This window comes from Amblyraja radiata, chromosome 8 (assembly GCF_010909765.2).
Source record: "Amblyraja radiata isolate CabotCenter1 chromosome 8, sAmbRad1.1.pri, whole genome shotgun sequence".
In the NCBI taxonomy this organism is placed as follows: domain Eukaryota; kingdom Metazoa; phylum Chordata; class Chondrichthyes; order Rajiformes; family Rajidae; genus Amblyraja; species Amblyraja radiata.
The window spans coordinates 6,497,626-6,517,436 of record NC_045963.1 but is presented as its reverse complement, the minus strand read 5'-3'; the positions used below and the strand labels follow the sequence as shown (position 1 = coordinate 6,517,436).

General features: G+C 46.3%; 1 protein-coding gene across 1 annotated transcript in view; it reads left to right on the top strand.

Moving 5' to 3' along the window:
* Positions 1-1,707: 1,707 nt before the first annotated feature.
* Positions 1,708-19,811, top strand: part of LOC116976467 — a 40,003-nt gene continuing 21,899 nt past the window's right edge. Inside the window, exon 1 of the mRNA XM_033026360.1 lies at positions 1,708-1,786. Coding sequence (XP_032882251.1) covers positions 1,708-1,786 — 79 coding nt within the window. The remainder of the gene's footprint in view (positions 1,787-19,811) is intronic.

The window sequence follows — 19,811 nt, the reverse complement described above, 5'->3', positions numbered from 1 at the left end:
AACAAATAAGATCAAATAGAACAAGTTGACCGACAACTTTAGGCTGTGCACGCCACACGCAAGAAGAAGATGAGCAGAATAAGACCAGTCTACTCCGCCATTCAATCATGACTGATCTATTTTCCCCTCTCAACCCCACACTCTTGCCTTCTCCCCGTAAACCTCTGACACCCGTATGATTCAAGAATCTGTCAATGTGCCTTCAAAATAGCCAATGACTTGGCCGCCTCCACAGCCACCTGTGTTAATGATTCCACAGATTCACCACCCTCTGACTAAACAAATTTCTCCTCATCTCCTTTCTATAGGTATGTCTTTTTATTCTGAGGTTATGACCTCTGGTCCTAGACTCTCCCACTAGTGGAAACATCCTCTCCACATCCACTCTATCCAAGCCGTTTACTATTCGGTAAGTTTCAATGCAGTCCCCCTCTTTCTTCTAAACTCCAGCGAGTACAAGCCCAGTGCTGTCAAACGCTCAACATGTGTTAACCCACTCATTCCTGGGATAGTTCTTGTAAACCTTTCCCTTCCATGTGTCTGTCTAAAGTCATCCTGCATCCTGCATGGATTCCTAACCCAGGAGAAGTCTTGCTCAGGCCCTTACCTAGTCATGATTTGCCGTACTCCACCTGCCATTAACAGGTTCTTGATAGTAAGGCATTAAAGGTTAAAGGGAGAAGGCAGGAGAATGGGGTTGAGAGGTAAAGATAGATCAGCCATGATCGATTGTGGGAGCAGACTCGATGGGCTGAATGGCGTAATTCTGCTCCTAGTAAGTATGCAGATGATACTAAGATAAGTGGTGTTGTGGATAATGAAGTAGATTTTCAAAGTCTACAGAGAGATATAGGCCATTTGGTAGATTGGGCTGAAAGATGGCAGATGGAGATTAATGGTGATTAGTGTGAGGTGCTACATCTTGGCAGGACAAATCAAAATAGGACGTACATGGTAAATGGTAGCGAATTGAGGAATGCAGTTGAACAGAGGGATCTAGGAATAACTGTGCATAGTTCCCTGAAGGTGGAATCTCATGTAGATAGGGTGGTAAAGAAAGCTTTTGGTGTGCTGGCCTTTATAAATCAGAGCATTGAGTATAGAAGTTGGGATGTAATGTTAAAATTGTACAAGGCATTGGTGAGGCCAATTCTGGAATATGGTGTACAATTTTGGTCGCCCAATTATAGGAAAGATGTCAACAAAATACAGAGTACAGCGGAGATTTACTAGAATGTTGCCTGGGTTTCAGCACCTAAGTTACAGAGAAAGGTTGAACAAGATAGGTCTTTATTCTTTGGAGCGCAGAAGGTTAAGGGGGGACTTGATAGAGGTCCTTAAAATTATGAGAGAGATAGACAGAGTTGACGTGGATAAGCTTTTTCCATTGAGAGTAGGGAAGATTCAAACAAGAGGACATGATTTGAGAATGAAGGGACAAAAGTTTAGGGGTGATATGAGAGGGAACTTCTTTACTCAGAGAGTGGTAGCTGTGTGGAATGAGCTTCCAGTGGAAGTGGTGGAGGCAGGTTCGATTTTATCATTTAAAAATAAATTGGATAGGTATATGGACGGGAAAGGAATGGAGGGTTATGGTCTGAGTGCAGGTAGATGGGACTAGGTGAGAGTAAGTGTTCGGCACGGACTAGAAGGGCCGTGCTGTAATTGTTATATGGTTATATGGATATATGTATTTGGTCTTACAATATGAGCCGTTACCTGATGGATCTCTGCACCTTTCTGCAGGAAACGCTCCTGATTCCCATTCCCAACCACGTCACCGGATGTATGAGACTGAGATCAGAGTGGCAAGTTTAGGTCGACGCTCCAGTGGAGATCCCAGGGAGTGCTGCACCTCTAGCAATGTGGGCCCATCACTGAGGCATCCAACTGATTTAAAAATACCAAATGCTGGCATTGCCCAGAGGTCAGGCAGCATCTGTGGAGAGAGAACTGGAGATCATATTTCAGGTCAATAGCCTGCAAGAGAACCTCCTGTACAAGATGTTGGTGAGGCCGCATTTGGAGTATTGTGCTCAGTATAGGTCACCCTGTTAGACAATAGGTGCAGTAGTAGGCCATTCGGCCCTTCGAGACAGCACCGCCACTCTGATCATGGCTGCTCATCCACATTCAGTACCCCGTTCCTGCCTTCTCCCCATATTCCTTGACTCCGCTATCTTTAAGAGCTCTATCTAACTCTCTCTTGAAAGCATCCAGCAAATTGGCCTTCTGAGGCAGAGAATTCCACAAATTCACAACTCTCTGGGTGAAAAGTGTTTCCTCATCTCTGTTCTAAATGGCCTACTCCTTATTCTTAAACTGGCCCCTGGTGCTGGACTCCCCCAACATCGGGAACACGTTTCCTGCCTCTAGCGTGTCCAATTCCTTAATAATCTTAATAATAGTCTGAAGAAGGGTTTCGACCCGAAACGTTGGCTATTTCCTTCGCTCCATTGATGCTGCCTCACCCGCTGAGTTTCTCCAGCATTTTTGTCTACCTTCGATTTTCCAGCGTCTGCAGTTCCTTCTTAAATCCTTAATAATCTTATATGTTTCAATAAGGTCCCATCTCATCCTTCTAAATTCCAGAGTATACAAGCCCAGCCGCTCCATTCTATCAACTAATGACAGTCCCACCATCCCGGGAATTAACCTCGTGAACCTACGCTGCAATCCCTCAATAGCAAGAATGTCCTTCCTCAAATTTGGAGACAAAAACTGCACACAGTACTCCAGGTGTGATCCCATTAGGGCCCTATACAACTGCAGAAGGACCTCTTTGCTCCTATACTCAACTCCTCTTGTTATAAAGGCCAACATGTCATTAGCTTTCTTCATTGCCTGCTGTACCTGAATGCTTACTTTCATGATGCTGAACAGGGACCCCTAGATCTCGTTGAACTTCCCCTTTTCCCAACTTGACGCCATTCAGATAATAATCTGCCTTCCTGTTCTTGCCACCAAAGTGGATAACCACACATTTATCCACATTAAGCTTCATCTGCCATGCATCTGCCCACTCCCCCAACCTGTCCAAGTCACCCTGCATCCTCATAGCATCCTCCTCACAGTACACACTGCCACCCAGCTTTGTTAATTCGCTAATGTTACTTTTAATCCCTTCATCTAAATCATTAATGTATATTGTAAATTGCTGCGGTCCCAGCACCGATCCTTGCGGTACCCCACTAGTCACTGCCTGCCATTCTGAAAGGGACCTGTTAATCCCTACTCTTTGTTTCCTGTCTGACAACCAATTTTCTATCCATGTCAGCACTCTACCCCCAATACCACGTGCTCTAATTTTGCCCACTAATCTCCTATGTGGGACCTTATCAAATGCTTTCTGAAAGTCCAGGTACACTACATCCACTGGCTCTCCTTTGTCCATTTTCCTTGTTACATCCTCAAAAAATTCCAGAGGATTAGTCAAGCATGATTTCCCCTTCGTAAATCCATGCTGACTCGGACCGATCCTGTTACTGCTATCCAAATGTGCCGCTATTTCATCTTTTATAATTGACTCCAGCATCTTCCCCACCACCGATGTCAGGCTAACTGGTCTATAATTCCCTGTTTTCTCTCTCCCGCCTTTCTTAAAAAGTGGGATAACATTAGCTACCCTCCAATCCACAGGAACTGATCCTGAATCTATAGAACATTGGAAAATGATCACCAATGCGTCCACGATTTCTAGAGCCACTTCCTTAAGTACCCTGGGATGCAGACCATCAGGCCCTGGGGATTTATCATCCTTCAGTCCCATCAGTCTACCCAACACCATTTCCTGCCTAATGTGGATTTCCTTCAGTTCCTCCGTCACTCTAGATCCTCTGGCCACTGGTACATCAGGGAGATTATTTGTGTCCTCCTTAGTGAAGACAGATCCAAAGTACCTGTTCAACTCATCTGCCATTTCCTTGTTCCCCGTAATAAATTCACCTTTTTCAGTCTTCAAGGGTCCAACTTTGGTCTTAACTAATTTTTTCCTCTTCACATACCTAAAGAAGCTTTTACTATCCTCCTTTATATTCTTGGCTAGCTTACCTTCGTACCTCATCTTTGCTCCCCGTATTGCCTTTTTAGTTATCTTCAGTTGCTCTTTAAAAGTTTCCCAATCCTCTGGTTTCCCGCTCATCTTTGCTATATTATATGTCTTCTCTTTTATTTTTATACTGTCCCTGACTTCCCTTGTCAGCCACGGTCGCCCCTTACTCCCCTTGGAATCTTTCTTCCTCTTTGGAATGAACTGATCCTGCACCTTCTGTATTATTCCCAGAAATACCTGCCATTGTTGTTCCACTGTCATCCCTGCTGGGGTATCTTTCAATAGACAATAGACAATAGGTGCAGGAGTAAGCCTTCGAGCCAGCACCGCCATTCAATGTGATCATGGCTGATCATCCACAAACAGCACCCCGTTCCTGCTTTCTCCCCATAACCCCTGACTCCGCTATCTTTAAAAGCTCTATTTAACTCTCTCCTGAAAGCATCCGGAGATCCGGCCTCCACTGCCCTCTGAGGCAGAGAATTCCACAGACTCACAACTCTCTGTGTGAAAAAGTGTTTTCCGTTCTAAATCTCCGTTTTTCTCATCCCCTTAATCTTAAACTGTGACCCCTGGTTCTGGACTCCCCCAAACATTGGGAACATGTTTCCTGTCTCGAGCATGTCCAAACCCTTAATAATCTTGTATGTTTCAATAAGATATCCTCTCATCCTTCTAAATTTCCAGTCAACTTTGGCCAGCTCCTCCCTCATGGCTCCATAGTCCCCTTTGTTCAACTGCAATACTGACACTTAGGAAGGAATCTTGACTGTTATAGGAAGGGTGTCATTAAATTGAAAAGAGTGCAGAGAAGATTTATGAGGATTCGATGGGCTGAGCTGTAGGGAGAGGTCGGGCAGGCTAGGACTTTATTTCTTGGAGCGCAGGAGACAGAGGGGTGATCTTACAGAGGTGTATAAAATTATGAGGGGAATACATAGGGTGAATACAATGTCTTTTGCCCAGACAAATCAAGAACCAGACAGAGGTTTAAGGCAAGGGGAAAGATAAGAAACTAAGGGTCCATTTTTTCACACAGAGTGTGGTGGGTATATGGAACGAGTTGCCAGAGGAGGTAGTTGAGGCAGGTACCAGGAAAGGTTATGAGGAATATGTGCCAAATATTGGCAGATAGGGTTAGTGTAGATGGGGTACATTAGTGGGCAAGTTGGGCCAAAGGGCCTGTTTCCATGTTATATGACTCTATGAAACTGGCTTTAATGGAGACACAAGGAATGGGGAAATGTGAAGCAAAACACAAAATGCTGGAGGAACTCTGCGGTTGGGACAGCATCTGTGGAGGAAATGGCCAGACAGCATTTCAGATATGCTCAGTCTGAAGAAGGGTCCCAACCCACAACATTGTCTGTCTATTCCTTCCACAGACCCTGCCTAGTGCAAGGTGAGGCTGGATATTGGTGCTTGCTGTCTGGACCAAGGACAGCTACACGCACCCTGTGTAGAAGCAACTGCCTTGTTTACCTAGAGAGATACAGCCTGGAAACAGGCCCTTCGGCCTGCTGAGTCCACGCTGACCCTTGATCACCCGTTCACACTAGTTCTGTGTTATCCAATTTTCTCATCCACTCCCTACACACTAAGGACAAATGACAGAGGGCCAATTAACCTACAAACCTGCACGTCTTTGGGATGTGGGAGGAAACCGGAGCACCCGGAGGAAACCCACGTGGTCACAGGGAGAACGTGCAGACTCCACAAACAGACCGTACCCAAGGTCAGGATCAAGCCCATGTGGCTGAAGCAGTGAGCCAGCAACTCTACCTTCTGTCAAAGCTTCCACAGTCAGACATAAAAACAGTTTTTATCCACGAGTAGTTGCTCTACTCAACAGCCAAAAATCTGTAGCCTCCCTTTGATCTGGTATTTTGTTGGTTCACATGCTTGATCAATGGTGTTTTATCATTGAAGTTTTATTATTATTAATGTTTAGTGTTTTCTGAGCCATTCGCAACTGTCACTGTACGTCATGTTGTTACTTGTGGGCGGAGCACCAAGGCAAATTCCTTGTATGTGAATACTTGGCCAATAAACTTACTTACTTACTTCTGTGTCTCCGCAGTAAACGCTTGTGTAAGCTTTAATAAAGACTCGCTTGCACTTTGTCAAGAAGAATGAACAGTAATTGGAATGAAGGAGGCAAATGTTGTCATTTGGAATGCATGCAATTCTTCATTCCTCATGGGACATGCAGCAGTACAAACACACGCAGCAGGTTTGGGCTTGGATTTGGCCTATGAATATCACCAGCAACCTCTCCCCCAAGTATGGATCTACCCACCCCGAAACCCGATGCCTACTCCAGACAGCGTTGCATTACTCCTGCACGCCGCTGTATGAAATACTGCCAATACTGTATTCCTGCCTCTCACCAACACTGCGCTCATTGTTAACTAATTGCTTAGTTTTCACTTGGATAGGGACATTTAAATATAGATATGCCTACAGGGACTTTAAGGTCATATCACGGCCTGATGTCAAACTAGAAACAATGAAACAATGATACAATTTATTTGTGGTCATTTGAACCTCATTGAGGTTCAAACGAAATTTGGTTTCTGCAGTCATACACACAAGTAGAAGAACCAAGACACAGCACAATTTGGGACGACAGATGGGATGACAGATGGCACAATGGGCTAAGTGTTCGGCTGGCAACCGGAAGGTAGCCGGTTCGAATCCCGCTTGGAGTGCATACTGTCGTTGTGTCCTTGGGCAAGACACTTCACCCACCTTTGCCTGTGTGTGAATGTGTGTGAGTGATTGGTGGTGGTCGGAGTGGCCGTAGGCGCAGATTGGCAGCCACGCTTCCGTCAGTCTGCCCCAGGGCAGCTGTGGCTACAAAAGTAGCTTACCACCACCGAGTGTGACTGAGGAGTGAATGAATAATGCGATGTAAAGCGCCTTGAGTATTAGAAAGGCGCTATATAAATCCCATCCATTATTTCATCATTATTAATTTACACAAACATCCATCATAGCGAATCTCCTCCTCACTGTGATGGAAAGCAAAGTCTTATATCTCCCCTGACAGGGTCCCGGTTTTGGACCCTGGGGAAGGGTCTCGATGTCGGACCCTTAGGGAGGGTCTCTGGTCGGACCAGACCCAAGGGAGGGTCTCCAGAGTCGGACCTGGGGAGTGGGGGGGGGGGGGGGGGGGGGGCAACATCTGGTGCAGCTGGTGTTTACTGCCCAGGTAGTTGGAGCTGAGAGTGGGCAAGTCCCAGTGAGGGTCAGAGGTCGGGGGGACACATGCAGGGTGCTTGGGTTGACCAAGTATGTTGAAGGTAGCAACACACAGTAGCAGGAGCAGGCCCTTCGGCCCACAGTGTCCGTGCCGAACATGATGCCGTTAAACTAACCTTTGTCTGCACGGAAACCCTATCCCTCTGCTCCCTGTATATCCATGTGTCTGGCTGAAGCCTCTTACACGTCACCATCACGTTGCACCATGTGATGAGGGGCCAGCGTACAGGAGAGGCTGGTTGAGTGGTGTCGCAATAACAACTCAAAGAGAGAGAGAGAGAGTGATACAGTGTGAAAACAGGCCCTTCGGCCCAACTAGCCCACACTGGCCAACAATGTCCCACCTGCTTGCGTTTGGCCCATATCCCTCCAACCCTGTCCCATTCATGTACCTGTCTAACTGTTTCTTAAACGTTGGGATAGTCCCAGCCTCAAACATAAAAACATAGAAAATAGGTGCAGGAGCAGGCCATTCGGCCCTTCGAGCCAGCACCGCCATTCAATATGATCATGGCTGATCATCCAACCCAGTATCCTGTACCTGCCTTCTCTCCATACCCCCTGATCCCTTTAGCCACAAGGGCCACATCTAACTCCCTCTTAAATATAGCCAATGAACTGGCCTCAACTACCTTCTGTGGCAGAGAGTTCCAGAGATTCACCACTCTCTGTGTGAATAATGTTTTCCTCATCTCGGTCCCGAAGGATTTCCCCTCTATCCTTAAGCTGTGACCTCTTGTCCTGGACTTCCCCAACATTGGGAACAATCTTTCTGCATCTAGCCTGTCCAATCCCTCAACTACCTCCTCTGGCAGCTAGAAGGAAGAGAGGGAATCTTATTGAAACATATAAGATTATAGAGGCAGGAAACATGTTCCCGATGTTGGGGGGAGTCCACAACCAGGGACCACAGTTTAAGAATAAGGGGTAAGGCATTTAGAATGGAGACAAGGAAATACTTTTTCACACAGAGAGTTGTGAGTCTGTGGAATTCTCTGCCTCAGAGGGCGGAAGCCGGTTCTCTGGATGCTTTCAAGAGATAGATAGGGCTCTTAAAGATAGCTGAGTCAAGGGATATGGGGTGAGGGCAGGAATGGGGTACTGATTGTAGATGATCAGCCATGATCACATTGAATGGCAGTGCTGGCTCAAAGGGCCGAATGGCCTACTCCTGCACCTGTTGTCTATTGTCTATTGGTCCATACACCCACCACCTTTTGTGTGAAAAAGTTACACCTCAGATTCCTATTAAATCTTTTCTCCTTCATCTTGAACCTATGTCTTCTGATCATCGATTCCCCTACTCTGGGAAAGAGATTCTGTGCATCGACCCGATTTATTCCTCTCGTGATTTTATACACCTCTATAAGATCAATAACTCTATAACTCCTCGCTCAACAAGACCAAGGAAGTGATTCTGGAAGGGGAGGTCAGGACAGCTGGTGATGGGGAGAGGTAATGGCAGCGGTCCCAGCACTCCAGCCAGAATAACACTCACCCACCCATCCTCTGCTGTCTATCAGGGTGGATTAAACTCCATCTGCCATGCCTACAGCTGATCTATATCCAGTTCAATAACTTGGCAGCCTTCCTCACAGTCTGCAAACTCAGCAATCCTGGTATCATCTGCAAACTTACGAACCAACCCATCCACGACCAGTCTGACTATCCTCCTGATTTATATTTGTATGCTTCATTGTCACCTTCCCCTAGCTATTCATCTTCCCCTAGACCCATTTTGGTCTCCAAATCTGAGGAAAGACATTATTGCCATAGAGGGAGTACAGAGAAGGTTCACCAGACTGATTGCTGGGATGTCAGGACTTTCATATGAAGAAAGACTGGATAGACTCGGCTTGTACTCGCTAGAATTTAGAAGATTGAGGGGGGATCTTATAGAAACTTACAAAATTCTTAAGGGGCTGGACAGGCTAGATGCAGGAAGATTGTTCCCGATGTTGGGGAAGTCCAGAACAAGGGGTCACAGTTTAAGGATAAGGGGGAAGTCTTTTAGGACCGAGATGAGGAAAACATTTTTCACACAGAGAGTGGTGAATCTGTGGAATTCTCTGCCACAGAAGGTAGTTGAGGCCAGTTCATTGGCTATATTTAAGAGGGAGTTAGATGTGGCCCTTGTGGCTAAAGGGATCAGGGGGTATGGAGAGAAGGCAGGTACAGGATACTGAGTTGGATGATCAGCCATGATCATATTGAATGGCGGTGCAGGCTCGAAGGGCCGAATGGCCTACTCCGGAACCTATTTTCTATGTTTCTATGTTTCTAACAATAATCTATTCTACATTTTCCTTGAGCTGCGTTCCCTTTGATGTCTCCTTTTCACACCTTACCCTTCCTTATCTCTGTGTCTCCCTCTCCCCTGAGTCTCAGTCTGAAGAAAGGCTCGACCCAAAACGTCACCCATTCCTTCTCTCCAGAGATGCTGCCTGACCGACTGAGTTACTCCAGCATTTTGTGTCTATTTTCGGTTTACACCAGCATCTGCAGTTCCTTCCTACACAACCCATCTATGTTTACGCCCAAGTCATTAATATATTATCACAAACAGCAGAGGTCCCAGCACAGACCCCTGCAGAACTCCACTGGTCACAGACCTCCAGCCTGAATATTGGCCTTCAACCACAACCCTCTGTTGTCAAGCTGGAAAGGGTACAGAGAAGATTTATGAGGATGTTGGCCAGACTAGAGGGTGTAAGCTATAGGCAGAGGTTGAGTAGGCTGGGACTCTATTCCTTGGAGCAATGGAGGATGAGGGGTGATCTTATAGAGGTGTATAAAATTATGAGAGGAATTGATCGGGTAGATGCACAGAGTCTCTTGCCCAGAGTAGGGGAATCGAGAACCAGGGGGCATAGGTTCAAGGTGAAGGGGGAAAGATTTAATAGGAATCAGAGGGGTATCTATTCCACCAAAGGGTGGTGGGTGTATGGAACAAGCTGCCAGAGGAGTTAGTTTAAGAAGCAGTTAGACAGGTACGTGGATGGGACAGGTTTGGAGGGAAAGGGGCCAAACGCGGGCAGGTGGGTCTAGTGTAGCTGGGACGTGTTGGCCGGTGTGGGATTGGAAGGCTGAAGGACCTGTTTCCACACTGTATCAGTCTATGACTCTGTCTTCACTATTCCCAAGCCAATTTTGGACCCAAAAAAAGGAGCAAAGCATTGGAATAACTCAGAGCTCTATCTAACTCTCTCTTGAACGCATCCAGAGAATTGGCCTCCACTGCCTTCTGAGGCACAGAATTCCACAGATTCACAACTCTCTGGGTGAAAAAGATTTTCCTCATCTCCTTTCTAAATGGCCTACCCCTTATTCTTAAACTATGGCCCCTGGTTCTGGACTCCCCCCAACATTGGGAACATGTTTCCTGCCTCTAGCGTGTCCAAGCCCTTAATAATCTTATATGTTTCAATGAAATCCCCTCTCACGCTTCTAAACTCCAGAGTATACAAGCCCAGCCGCTCCATTCTATCAACATATGACAGTCCCGCCATCACGGGACTTAACGTCGTGAACCTACACTGCACTCCCTCAACAGCAAGAATGTCCTTCCTCAAATTAGGTGACCAAAACTGCACACAATACTCCAGGTGTGGTCTCACTAGGGCTCTGTCCAACTGCAGAAGGACCTCTTTGTTCCTATATTCGATTCCTCTTGTTATAAAGGCCAACATGCCATTCGCTTTCTTCATTGCCTGCTGTACCTGCATGCTTACTTTCAGCGACTGATGAACACGGATGCCCAGTTCCCCAGTTGTACTTCCCCTTTTCCCAATTTGACTCCATTCAGATAATAATCTGCCTTCCTGTTTTTGCCACCAAAGTGGTTAACCTCACATTTATCCACATTAAGCTTCATCTGCCATGCATCTGCCCACTCACCCAACCTGTCCAAGTCACCCTGCATCCTCATAGCATCCTCCTCACAGTACACACTGCCACCCAGCTTTGTTAATTTGCTAATGTTACTTTTAATCCCTTCATCTAAATCATTAATGTATATTGTAAATTGTTGCGGTCCCAGCACCGATCCTTGCGATACCCCACTAGTCACTGCCTGCCATTCTGAAAGGGACCCATTAATCACTGCTCTTTTTTTCCTGTCTGCCAACCAATTTTCTATCCATGTCAGCACTCTACCCCCAATACCATGTGCTTATCAAATGCTTTCTGAAAGTCCAGGTACACTACATCCACTGGCTCTCCCATGTCCATTTTCCTTGTTACATCCTCCAAAAATTCCAGAAGATTAGCCAAGCATGATTTCCGCTTTGTAAATCCATGCTGACTCGGACCGATTCTGTTACTGCTATCCAAATGTGCCGCTATTTCATCTTTTATAATTGACTCCAACATCTTCCCCACCATCGATGTCAGGCTAACTGGTCTATAATTCCCTGTTTTCTCTCTCCCGCCTTTCTTAAAAAGTGGGATAACATCAGCTCCCCTCCAATCCACAGGAACTGATCCTGAATCTATAGAACATTGGAAAATGATCACCAATGCGCCCACAATTTCTAGAGCCACTTCTTAAGTACCCTGGGATGCAGACCATCCCAGATTTCCTCCCCCCCCACCCCCCCCCGATCGCGGTCAATGACTGTGGGACGCTCCCTCGGGTGGAGACGGAGGAGAGAGAGAAGGGGAGCGAGAGAAGGGGAGCGAGAGAAGGGAGAGAGGGAAGGGGAGAGAGAAGGGGGAGAGGGAGAGGGGGGGAGAGAGAGGGGAGGAGAGAGAGGGGAAGAGAGAGAATAGGGGAGAGAGAAGGGGGAGATGGGGGGAGAGAGAAGGGGGAGAGGGAGGGGGAGAGAGAGCAGAGGGGAGAGAGAAGCGGGAGACGGGGGGAGAGAGAAGGGGGAGTCCCACCCCATACTATGGTCACTACCTCCTAATGGCTCCTTTACCTCGAGTTCCTTTATCAAATCCGGTTTATTACACAACACTAAATCCAGAATTGCCTTCTCCCTTGTAGGCTCCAGTACAAGCTGCTCCAAGAATCCATCACGGAGGCACTCCACAAACTCCCTTTCTTGGGGTCCAGTACCAACCTGATTTACCCAGTCTACCTGCATGTTGAAATCTCCCATAACAACTGTAGCATTACCTTTGTGACACTCTGGGGACACTTTGTGAGTCTCTGTGGACTCCGGTTTCCTCCCACACCTCAAAGATGTACATGTTTGCAGGTTAATTGGCTTGGTATAAATGTAAATTGTCCCTAGTGTGTGTAGGATCGTGTTGGTGTGCAGGGATCGCTGGTCGGTGCAGGCTCGGTGGGCCGAAGGGCCTGTTTCCGTGCTGGATCTCTAAACTAAACTAAACTAAAGACTGGGCGGTGAGGGCTCCTTCCCAGATAAAAGGGCACTTGCTAAGGCACATGTCAGCCACCCTTGCCCCCCACAGCCTCCCCCTGCATAACTGGGTCAGAGTGGACCAGCTCCTTCCCTCATCCCACTATCCACACCCAGCCCTGGAGCAGGCCTGACCTCTGCTGGTCACCCAGTGTTGGTGCAGCTGCAGCCCCACTGCCACTGCTCCCTGCAGCCGGCCGATGTGAGAAATGCGATGGAGGAGGCAGCAGGGTACAGGTCAGCCGCCCACTGCGGGTTAGCAACAGAGGTAGTTCGTGCAGGTTGAAGACCCTTCATCACTGTCGCCGAACCAGAAGCAAAAGGTGCAGAGAAGATTCCTGAGGATGTCGCCAGGACTCGAGGACCTGAGCTACAGGGAGAGGTTGGGCAGGCTGGGACTTTATTCCATAGAGTGCAGGGGGTTTGCACTTTATCAGTTTATTTATTCATGTGTGTATTTACGTATATAATGGTTTATGGACACACTGATCTGTTTTGTAGTCAATGCCTACTATGTTGTGTTGTGCTGAAGCAAAGCAAGAATTTCATTGTCCTATCAGGGACACATGACAATAAACTCTCTTGAATCTTGAACTTGAACTTGAACTTGAGGTTCAGCAGTGATCTTATAAAGGTGTAAAAAAAAGAGGAAAATAGATAGGGTGAATTCACATCGTCTTTTACACAGAATAGGGGAATCAAATTCAGACGAAATAAGAGTCATGATCACAGAATGACAGTCAAACAACACAGAAACAGGCCCTTCAGCCCAACTTGTCCATGCCAACCAACATGCCTCATATACACTTGTCCCATCCGTTCGTGTTTGGCCCATCTATTATTATTGCATTAACAGTCTCATCTGTTTTTCCTTCCATTATTTATTATGTAAAAGAATATGTGTGTTATGATTGTGTTTATAGTTTGTTTGGTTGTTTGGTTGTTTGTCTTTTGCACAAAAGTCCGCGAGCATTGCCACTTTCATTTCACTGCACATCTCGTATGTGTATGTGACAAATAAACTTGACTTGACTTGACTTGACTTGATCTTGACCACTTCCTGTCTACATTGTTAATTGATTTTAGAAAAAAGGCTACCCGATATCGCTACGATTTTTGGCCATCTTACTCACAGTCTTTCTCCGCTGCAGCAGCCACAAGGATTTTTCCGATCCCTGAAAAATAAAAAAATTATGAATGTTTAAAAAACCGTGAGATCAGCTGATTGGTCCTCTTGCCTGTCAATCACCATGATGAAGATATCGCCCCTTTGGGGGGGGGGGGAGGGGGGAGAAGTATAAAGCCCCAGATGCCGGGTCAGTCAGTCACTCTGGAAGATCGTGAGGGAGAGTCCACAACTGTGATTCTAAACTGCGAGTCAACTGAACCGTGAGTCTGCAATGTACTTGCAATAAATGATTTGTTAGCCCTTAATGAAAATGCAATGAGTTGTTTGGCCTGCCCTGTGCTTGAAACTGCAATGGGAATGGAAATGAAATGAAAATGCAATGAGTTGTTTGGCTTGCCCTGTACTTGAAACTGCAATGGAAATGGAAATGAAATGAAAATGCATTGAGTTGTTTGGCCTGCCCTGTGCGTGAAACAGGAGGAGTCCCTTTGCCCCATCAGTAAGTATTCCCCCTGCAAGTATTAAACCTCACCCCAGTATTTTTCTCCCTCCCTTCATTGGCTCCCTGTGAGATCCAGGCCAGGATAGACTTTCCTCCTACATTGCTGTGATCTGCAGAAAAAGATGAAAAATGTCTAAAATTGATTCTCCACCCTCTCCCCTTTCTCTCTCATAGAGTATCTCACCTGTTTTGGGCAGAATTTCTGTCAGTTTCCGAGCTGCCAGCCCACCAGCCCTGAGTGACTGGGCTGCTGCTGGCCCACCAGACCTGAGTGACTGAGCTGCCAGCCCACCAGGCCTGAGTGACTGAGCTGCCAGCCCACCAGGCCTGAGTGACTAAGCTGCCAGCCCAAGAATCCATTTGGCCCACAATGTCCATACTAGCCCTCTGGAAACCAGTCCCTTCAGCCTACAACACCCATACTAGCGCCCCAGAAAGCCCCCCCCCCCCCCCATTTGCCAGCAATATTGGAATTGGTGGAGAGGTGGTATATTGCGTTGGGGGACCAGCCCTCCCATGTGAACATGGGACCCAACGGGTCCCACTTAGTCTAGTATCCCACTAAATCTTTCAATAGACAATAGGTGCAGTAGTAGGCCATCCGGCCCTTCGAGCCAGCACCATCACCCACTGTGACCATGGCTGATCATCCACAATCAGTACCCGGTTCCCGCCTTCTTCACATATCCCTTGACTCCACCATCTTTAAGAGTACTATCTCTTATCCATGTCCCTGTCATTTTCTCTTTCCTATGCATGTACCTGTGCAAGTGTCTTAAATGCTGTTATTGTCCCTGCCTCAATTACCTCCTCAGGCAGCTCATTCAATATACCCACCGTGTATACCACCGTGTATACCACTGTATACCACCGTATACCGTATACACCACCGTGTATACCGTGTATACCACCGTATACCACCGTGTATACCAATATACCCACCACCCTCTGTGTGAAATTTGAGAGGGGAAAGATTTAACGGGAAACTGACGGACAACCTTTCCACACCGCGGGTGGTGGGTGTATGGAATGTGCTGCCGGAGGGGATAGTTGAGGCAGGTACTATAATAACATTTAGAAGACACTTGGACAGGTAACTGGATAGTATATGTTTAGACGGATATGGGCCAAATGTGGGCTGGTGGGACGAGTGTAGCTGGGGCATGTTGGTCGGTGTGGGCAAGCCATTTTCCATGCTATATGACTGCAGACCCTCAGGGAGTTGTTGATCTGCACCCTGAGGTACAGTGTTGCTGCTGAGGTATTAGTTTAGTTTAGAGGTACAGCGCGGAAACAGGTCCTTCGGCCCACCGAGTCCGTGCCGACCAGCGATGCCCGCACATTAACACTATCCTACACCCACTAGGAACACTTTTATACATTGGTACCAAAACAATTAACCTACAAACCATAGAAACATAGAAAATAGGTGCAGGAGGAGGCCATTCGGCCCCTCGAGCCAGCACCACCATTCACTGTGATCATGGTATGTAGACAGTACGTCTTTGGAATGTGGGAGGAAACGGAAGATCTCGGAGAAAACGCACATCGGTCACGGGGAGAACGTACAAACTCCGTACAGTCAGCACCCGTAGTCGGGATCGAACCCAGGACTCTGACGCTGGGAGGCAGCAACTCTAACGCTCCTCCACCATGCCACTCAGAGTTTATCATTGCATTACTGGGATATCGTGAAACAGTGTGCAAGCTGTCCAGGCAACTCATACCATGCATTGTTACATCAAGATGGTGCAAAATAAAATAGTAAGATTAAACGAGAACTTACCAGTTTAAAGTTTGATCTGTATTTTATGAGGAGTTACGATGAGGGATTACGTGAAGAACCCGCTCAGCACGCATGCGCGGCATACTTCAAAGCAGCGGTGTGGAATCACAGATAGACACAGTTATTGAAGTAAACATAGTAAAGATAAGGAGACATCAGTTTATCAGTTTGACCCATATTATTGAGGGTGGGAGCGGCGGGCACGTTATCCCTCATCGTAACTCCTCATAAAATACAGATCAAACTTCAAACTGGTAAGTTCTCGTTTAATCTTACTATTTTACTTCGGAGTCACGTGAGTGACTACGTGAAGACTTCAAAGCTCTGTGATTTCAAACCGTGTAACAGGTATTAATTCATGCACTGCCGAAGTCCTTGAGGGAGGAAGTGTGTTATCGTAATCAACCAATGAATCTGTTTGTAGAAAAACACAATGGTATTTTTTAACAATAACAACAAAGAAATTAAATTGCTCCCCTGGGCTTAAATTAAATATTTGCAGTCTGGAAAATCTTTTCTGCAAATAAAACAGGTTTTGCCAACGGCTTATTATAAAATTTCTGAACGGTCTTTCCCCCGACCATCCTGCTGTAGCCAGGATGTGGTCTATAGGCACGTCCATTCTTTTAGCCGTCGACGTGGATGCTGCCCTGGTGGAATGAGATTTGTACATGTTAGTGTTTATCCCAGCAGCTTTTAGCACCTGCTTGAGCCATCTCGCAATGGTTTGGCTCGTCACCCGACCATAAGGTTTTTTATGACTGACCCACAAGGCTTTTCATCTCCCTCGAATTTTTGGTTGTGTCTATGTAGGATAGTAGGGTCATGGCACATAACCGTGTTTCTGGCGGGTAAGCCCGGAATTCCACGACTGGATTAGGTGTTCCTGCTCTGCTCTGTTTGATCATTCCCTGGGTAACGACAGAGATCTGGTCTGGAGCTGTGAGCATGGTGTCCAGTTGCAATAGGTGTAGTGACTGGACCCTCTGTACAGATACAAGTGCCATCAACATGAGTGTTTTGAGCATAGACGGTTCCAGGTTGAGGGACCTGGCTGGTGGCCATCCCCTGAGGTACGTCAGGACCACACTGACATCCCATGTATGGGTGTACCTTGGTCTAGGGGGTTAGAGTTGTAAATACCCTTCATTAGTTTGACCACCAGCGGGTGGGACCCCATGGCCTGTTGTCCTGGAGCTGGTTTTAAATAGACAGACAGGGCACTTCCAGCTGTGCTGATGGCTCTGTAGCTGAGTCCTTCATCGTGGTGAAGGTTCGCCAGGAATTCCAGTACGTTGGTAACTGTAGCGGTTGAGTAGGTGGTCCCTGTATCCAAGCAGTACTTCTCCCATTTTTTTGATGCTGGACAAGTGCTGTTTTTAGTGGATGTTCGGAGGGATGCTGACATGGCGTCGACGGTTTGTTCTGATAATCCCAGTCCCAGAAGTGGTTTGTGCAGAATCTGCAACTCAGGAGTTTGATTTTTTCATGGCACGGGTGGCTTGTGCCCGACACTGGGTGTTAATAACATTGGGTCACTGGGGAATACCATCGGAGTTTCAACAACCATGTCATGGAGTATTGGGAGTATTAGTAGGTCAGTCGGGTACTATCAAAATACCTGAAGCAGAGTCCATTTGTACTGTGCGTAGTCCCCGACTGATGAGGCAGAAGGGAGGAAATGCATAGAAATATAATTTCCCCAATCCAGCGCGAACGCATCTACCGCTGCTGCCTCAGGGTCTGGTTCCCAAGCGACATACATAGGTACCTGGTGATTTAGCCTTGATGCAAATAAATCGATATCTGGCGTGCCATATTGCTTGATAACTTTTGCGAAAAATATTTGGGGGTTTTAACATCCATTCGATGTTGTCATTAAATTTACGTGACCTGGTGTCTGCCTCTGTATTTAGCTTACCTGGCAGGTAAGTTGCTGATAGCCAAATATGTCTTTCGACACACCATTGCCAAATTGTGTTGACCAACTTGTCGCATGATACCGATTTTATGCCGCCCATATGGTTAATGTAGGCCACCACCGTAGTATTATCTATTTGTAACCGTACATGCAAGTGATGCATATTTGTGCATATGCTTTAAATCATAAAAGTCACCCATCTCTAGATAATTAATGCCCAGTGTAAGTGGTAATGATGACTCTGGGTTAGTCCATCTATTACCTGTGCTGGATATAGAGTTAGTTGCTCCCCAGCCTTGAGCACTGGCATCTGTTTGGATAACTAACATATGGTTAGTGATGATAATAGGGCTGTAAACTATGCCAAATGTGTTTTGCCCACCACTGTAGTTCTGATACTACTTCAGTGGGTAACTTCATGACACGATCATAATGACCTGTATGTCGTTTTTGGTGCAAATGTCTGAATTATGTAGCCGGAAATGCTGCTACCATTTTCCCAATTACTTTGTTACTTGTCGAGTAGTTGGTAGTTCGTTGACCATTAAATTGTTGCATGATTGTGCCAATTCAACTATTTTGTCTCTTGGCAATGTTACAGTTACGTAGACTGAATTAATTGTGACACCCAAGTAGTCCATGATTGTGGATGGCTACAACTTAGATTTTATCTGGATGTAAGACAATCCCAGGGTTTCGAATAACTGTTTAGTAGCTGATATAGCTAACATAGTCAATTCCATGGTCTTGCCTACCATTTAAGATATCATCAAGATATGCCATGACAATATGTTTTTGTCTTCTGAATATTGCCAGAGCTGGTTTTAGTATCTTGGTGAACAATCTTGGGCTGATGTGAACCCATTGGGTAACGCTTTAAACTGCTATAGCTGCCCCATCCAGGTAAATTTCAGGTATCTGCGATGATCCTTGTGAATGGTACTAAATAGTAAACATCTTTAAGATCAATGCTTACCATGAAGTATCCTTTGGAATTTAGTTGTTTGGCAGTAACAACCGTTTCCATTTTGAAATGTATATACTTAACAAACATATTTAGTGAAGTTAAGTCAATGATGATGCGACATCCACCATCTTTTTTGGGTTTAGTGAATATATTTGATACGAATTGCAAGGGTTCAGGTTTTCCCATGATACCCTTTGTAATTAGTCTCACCAGTTCAGCTTGTCCCTCTTGTTTCTTTAACGGAGAGGGGAAAAATACCCTCTGGGGTGAATGTTGACCTGGTGGCAATTTTTCTAGTATGAATTGTATTTGTATCCACTAATGCCATTGAGTATATACTGATCTTGTGATACACTCCCATGTGTTAGTATTACTCTATATACTGGTAGGAACCAGACCCACCTACCTCCATGGTTATGGGTATTCTTCTGTTTCCTGCCGGTCCAACGAGTGTTGCACGTCGTCTGACGTGGCGGTGACGTTGGGGGGTGGCACATTTTCCATGGGGTCCGCTCTGGGCCCTGGTCTAAAGAAGACTTCCGGGGGTAGAATGCGGACCCCGAGCTTTCATCAGTCCCATATGGTAGACGTCAACTGATGGACGCGATGGGGTGCTGCTGCTTAGGAATTATTGTTTTTGGTTTGCTCGTCCCGGCCCTGCCCTCATAAGACCGAAAGTTTTTTAAAAACCTCTTCCATGTCCTTCATATGCTTTGTGAGGTTTTTGCCAAAGAGCAGCTCAGTGGCTGGGGTATGCACAACCCCGCAAATGTAGGATTTTGATGGTAGGTCTTATGATTTGTTTACGAAGGTTGTGGTCATCTC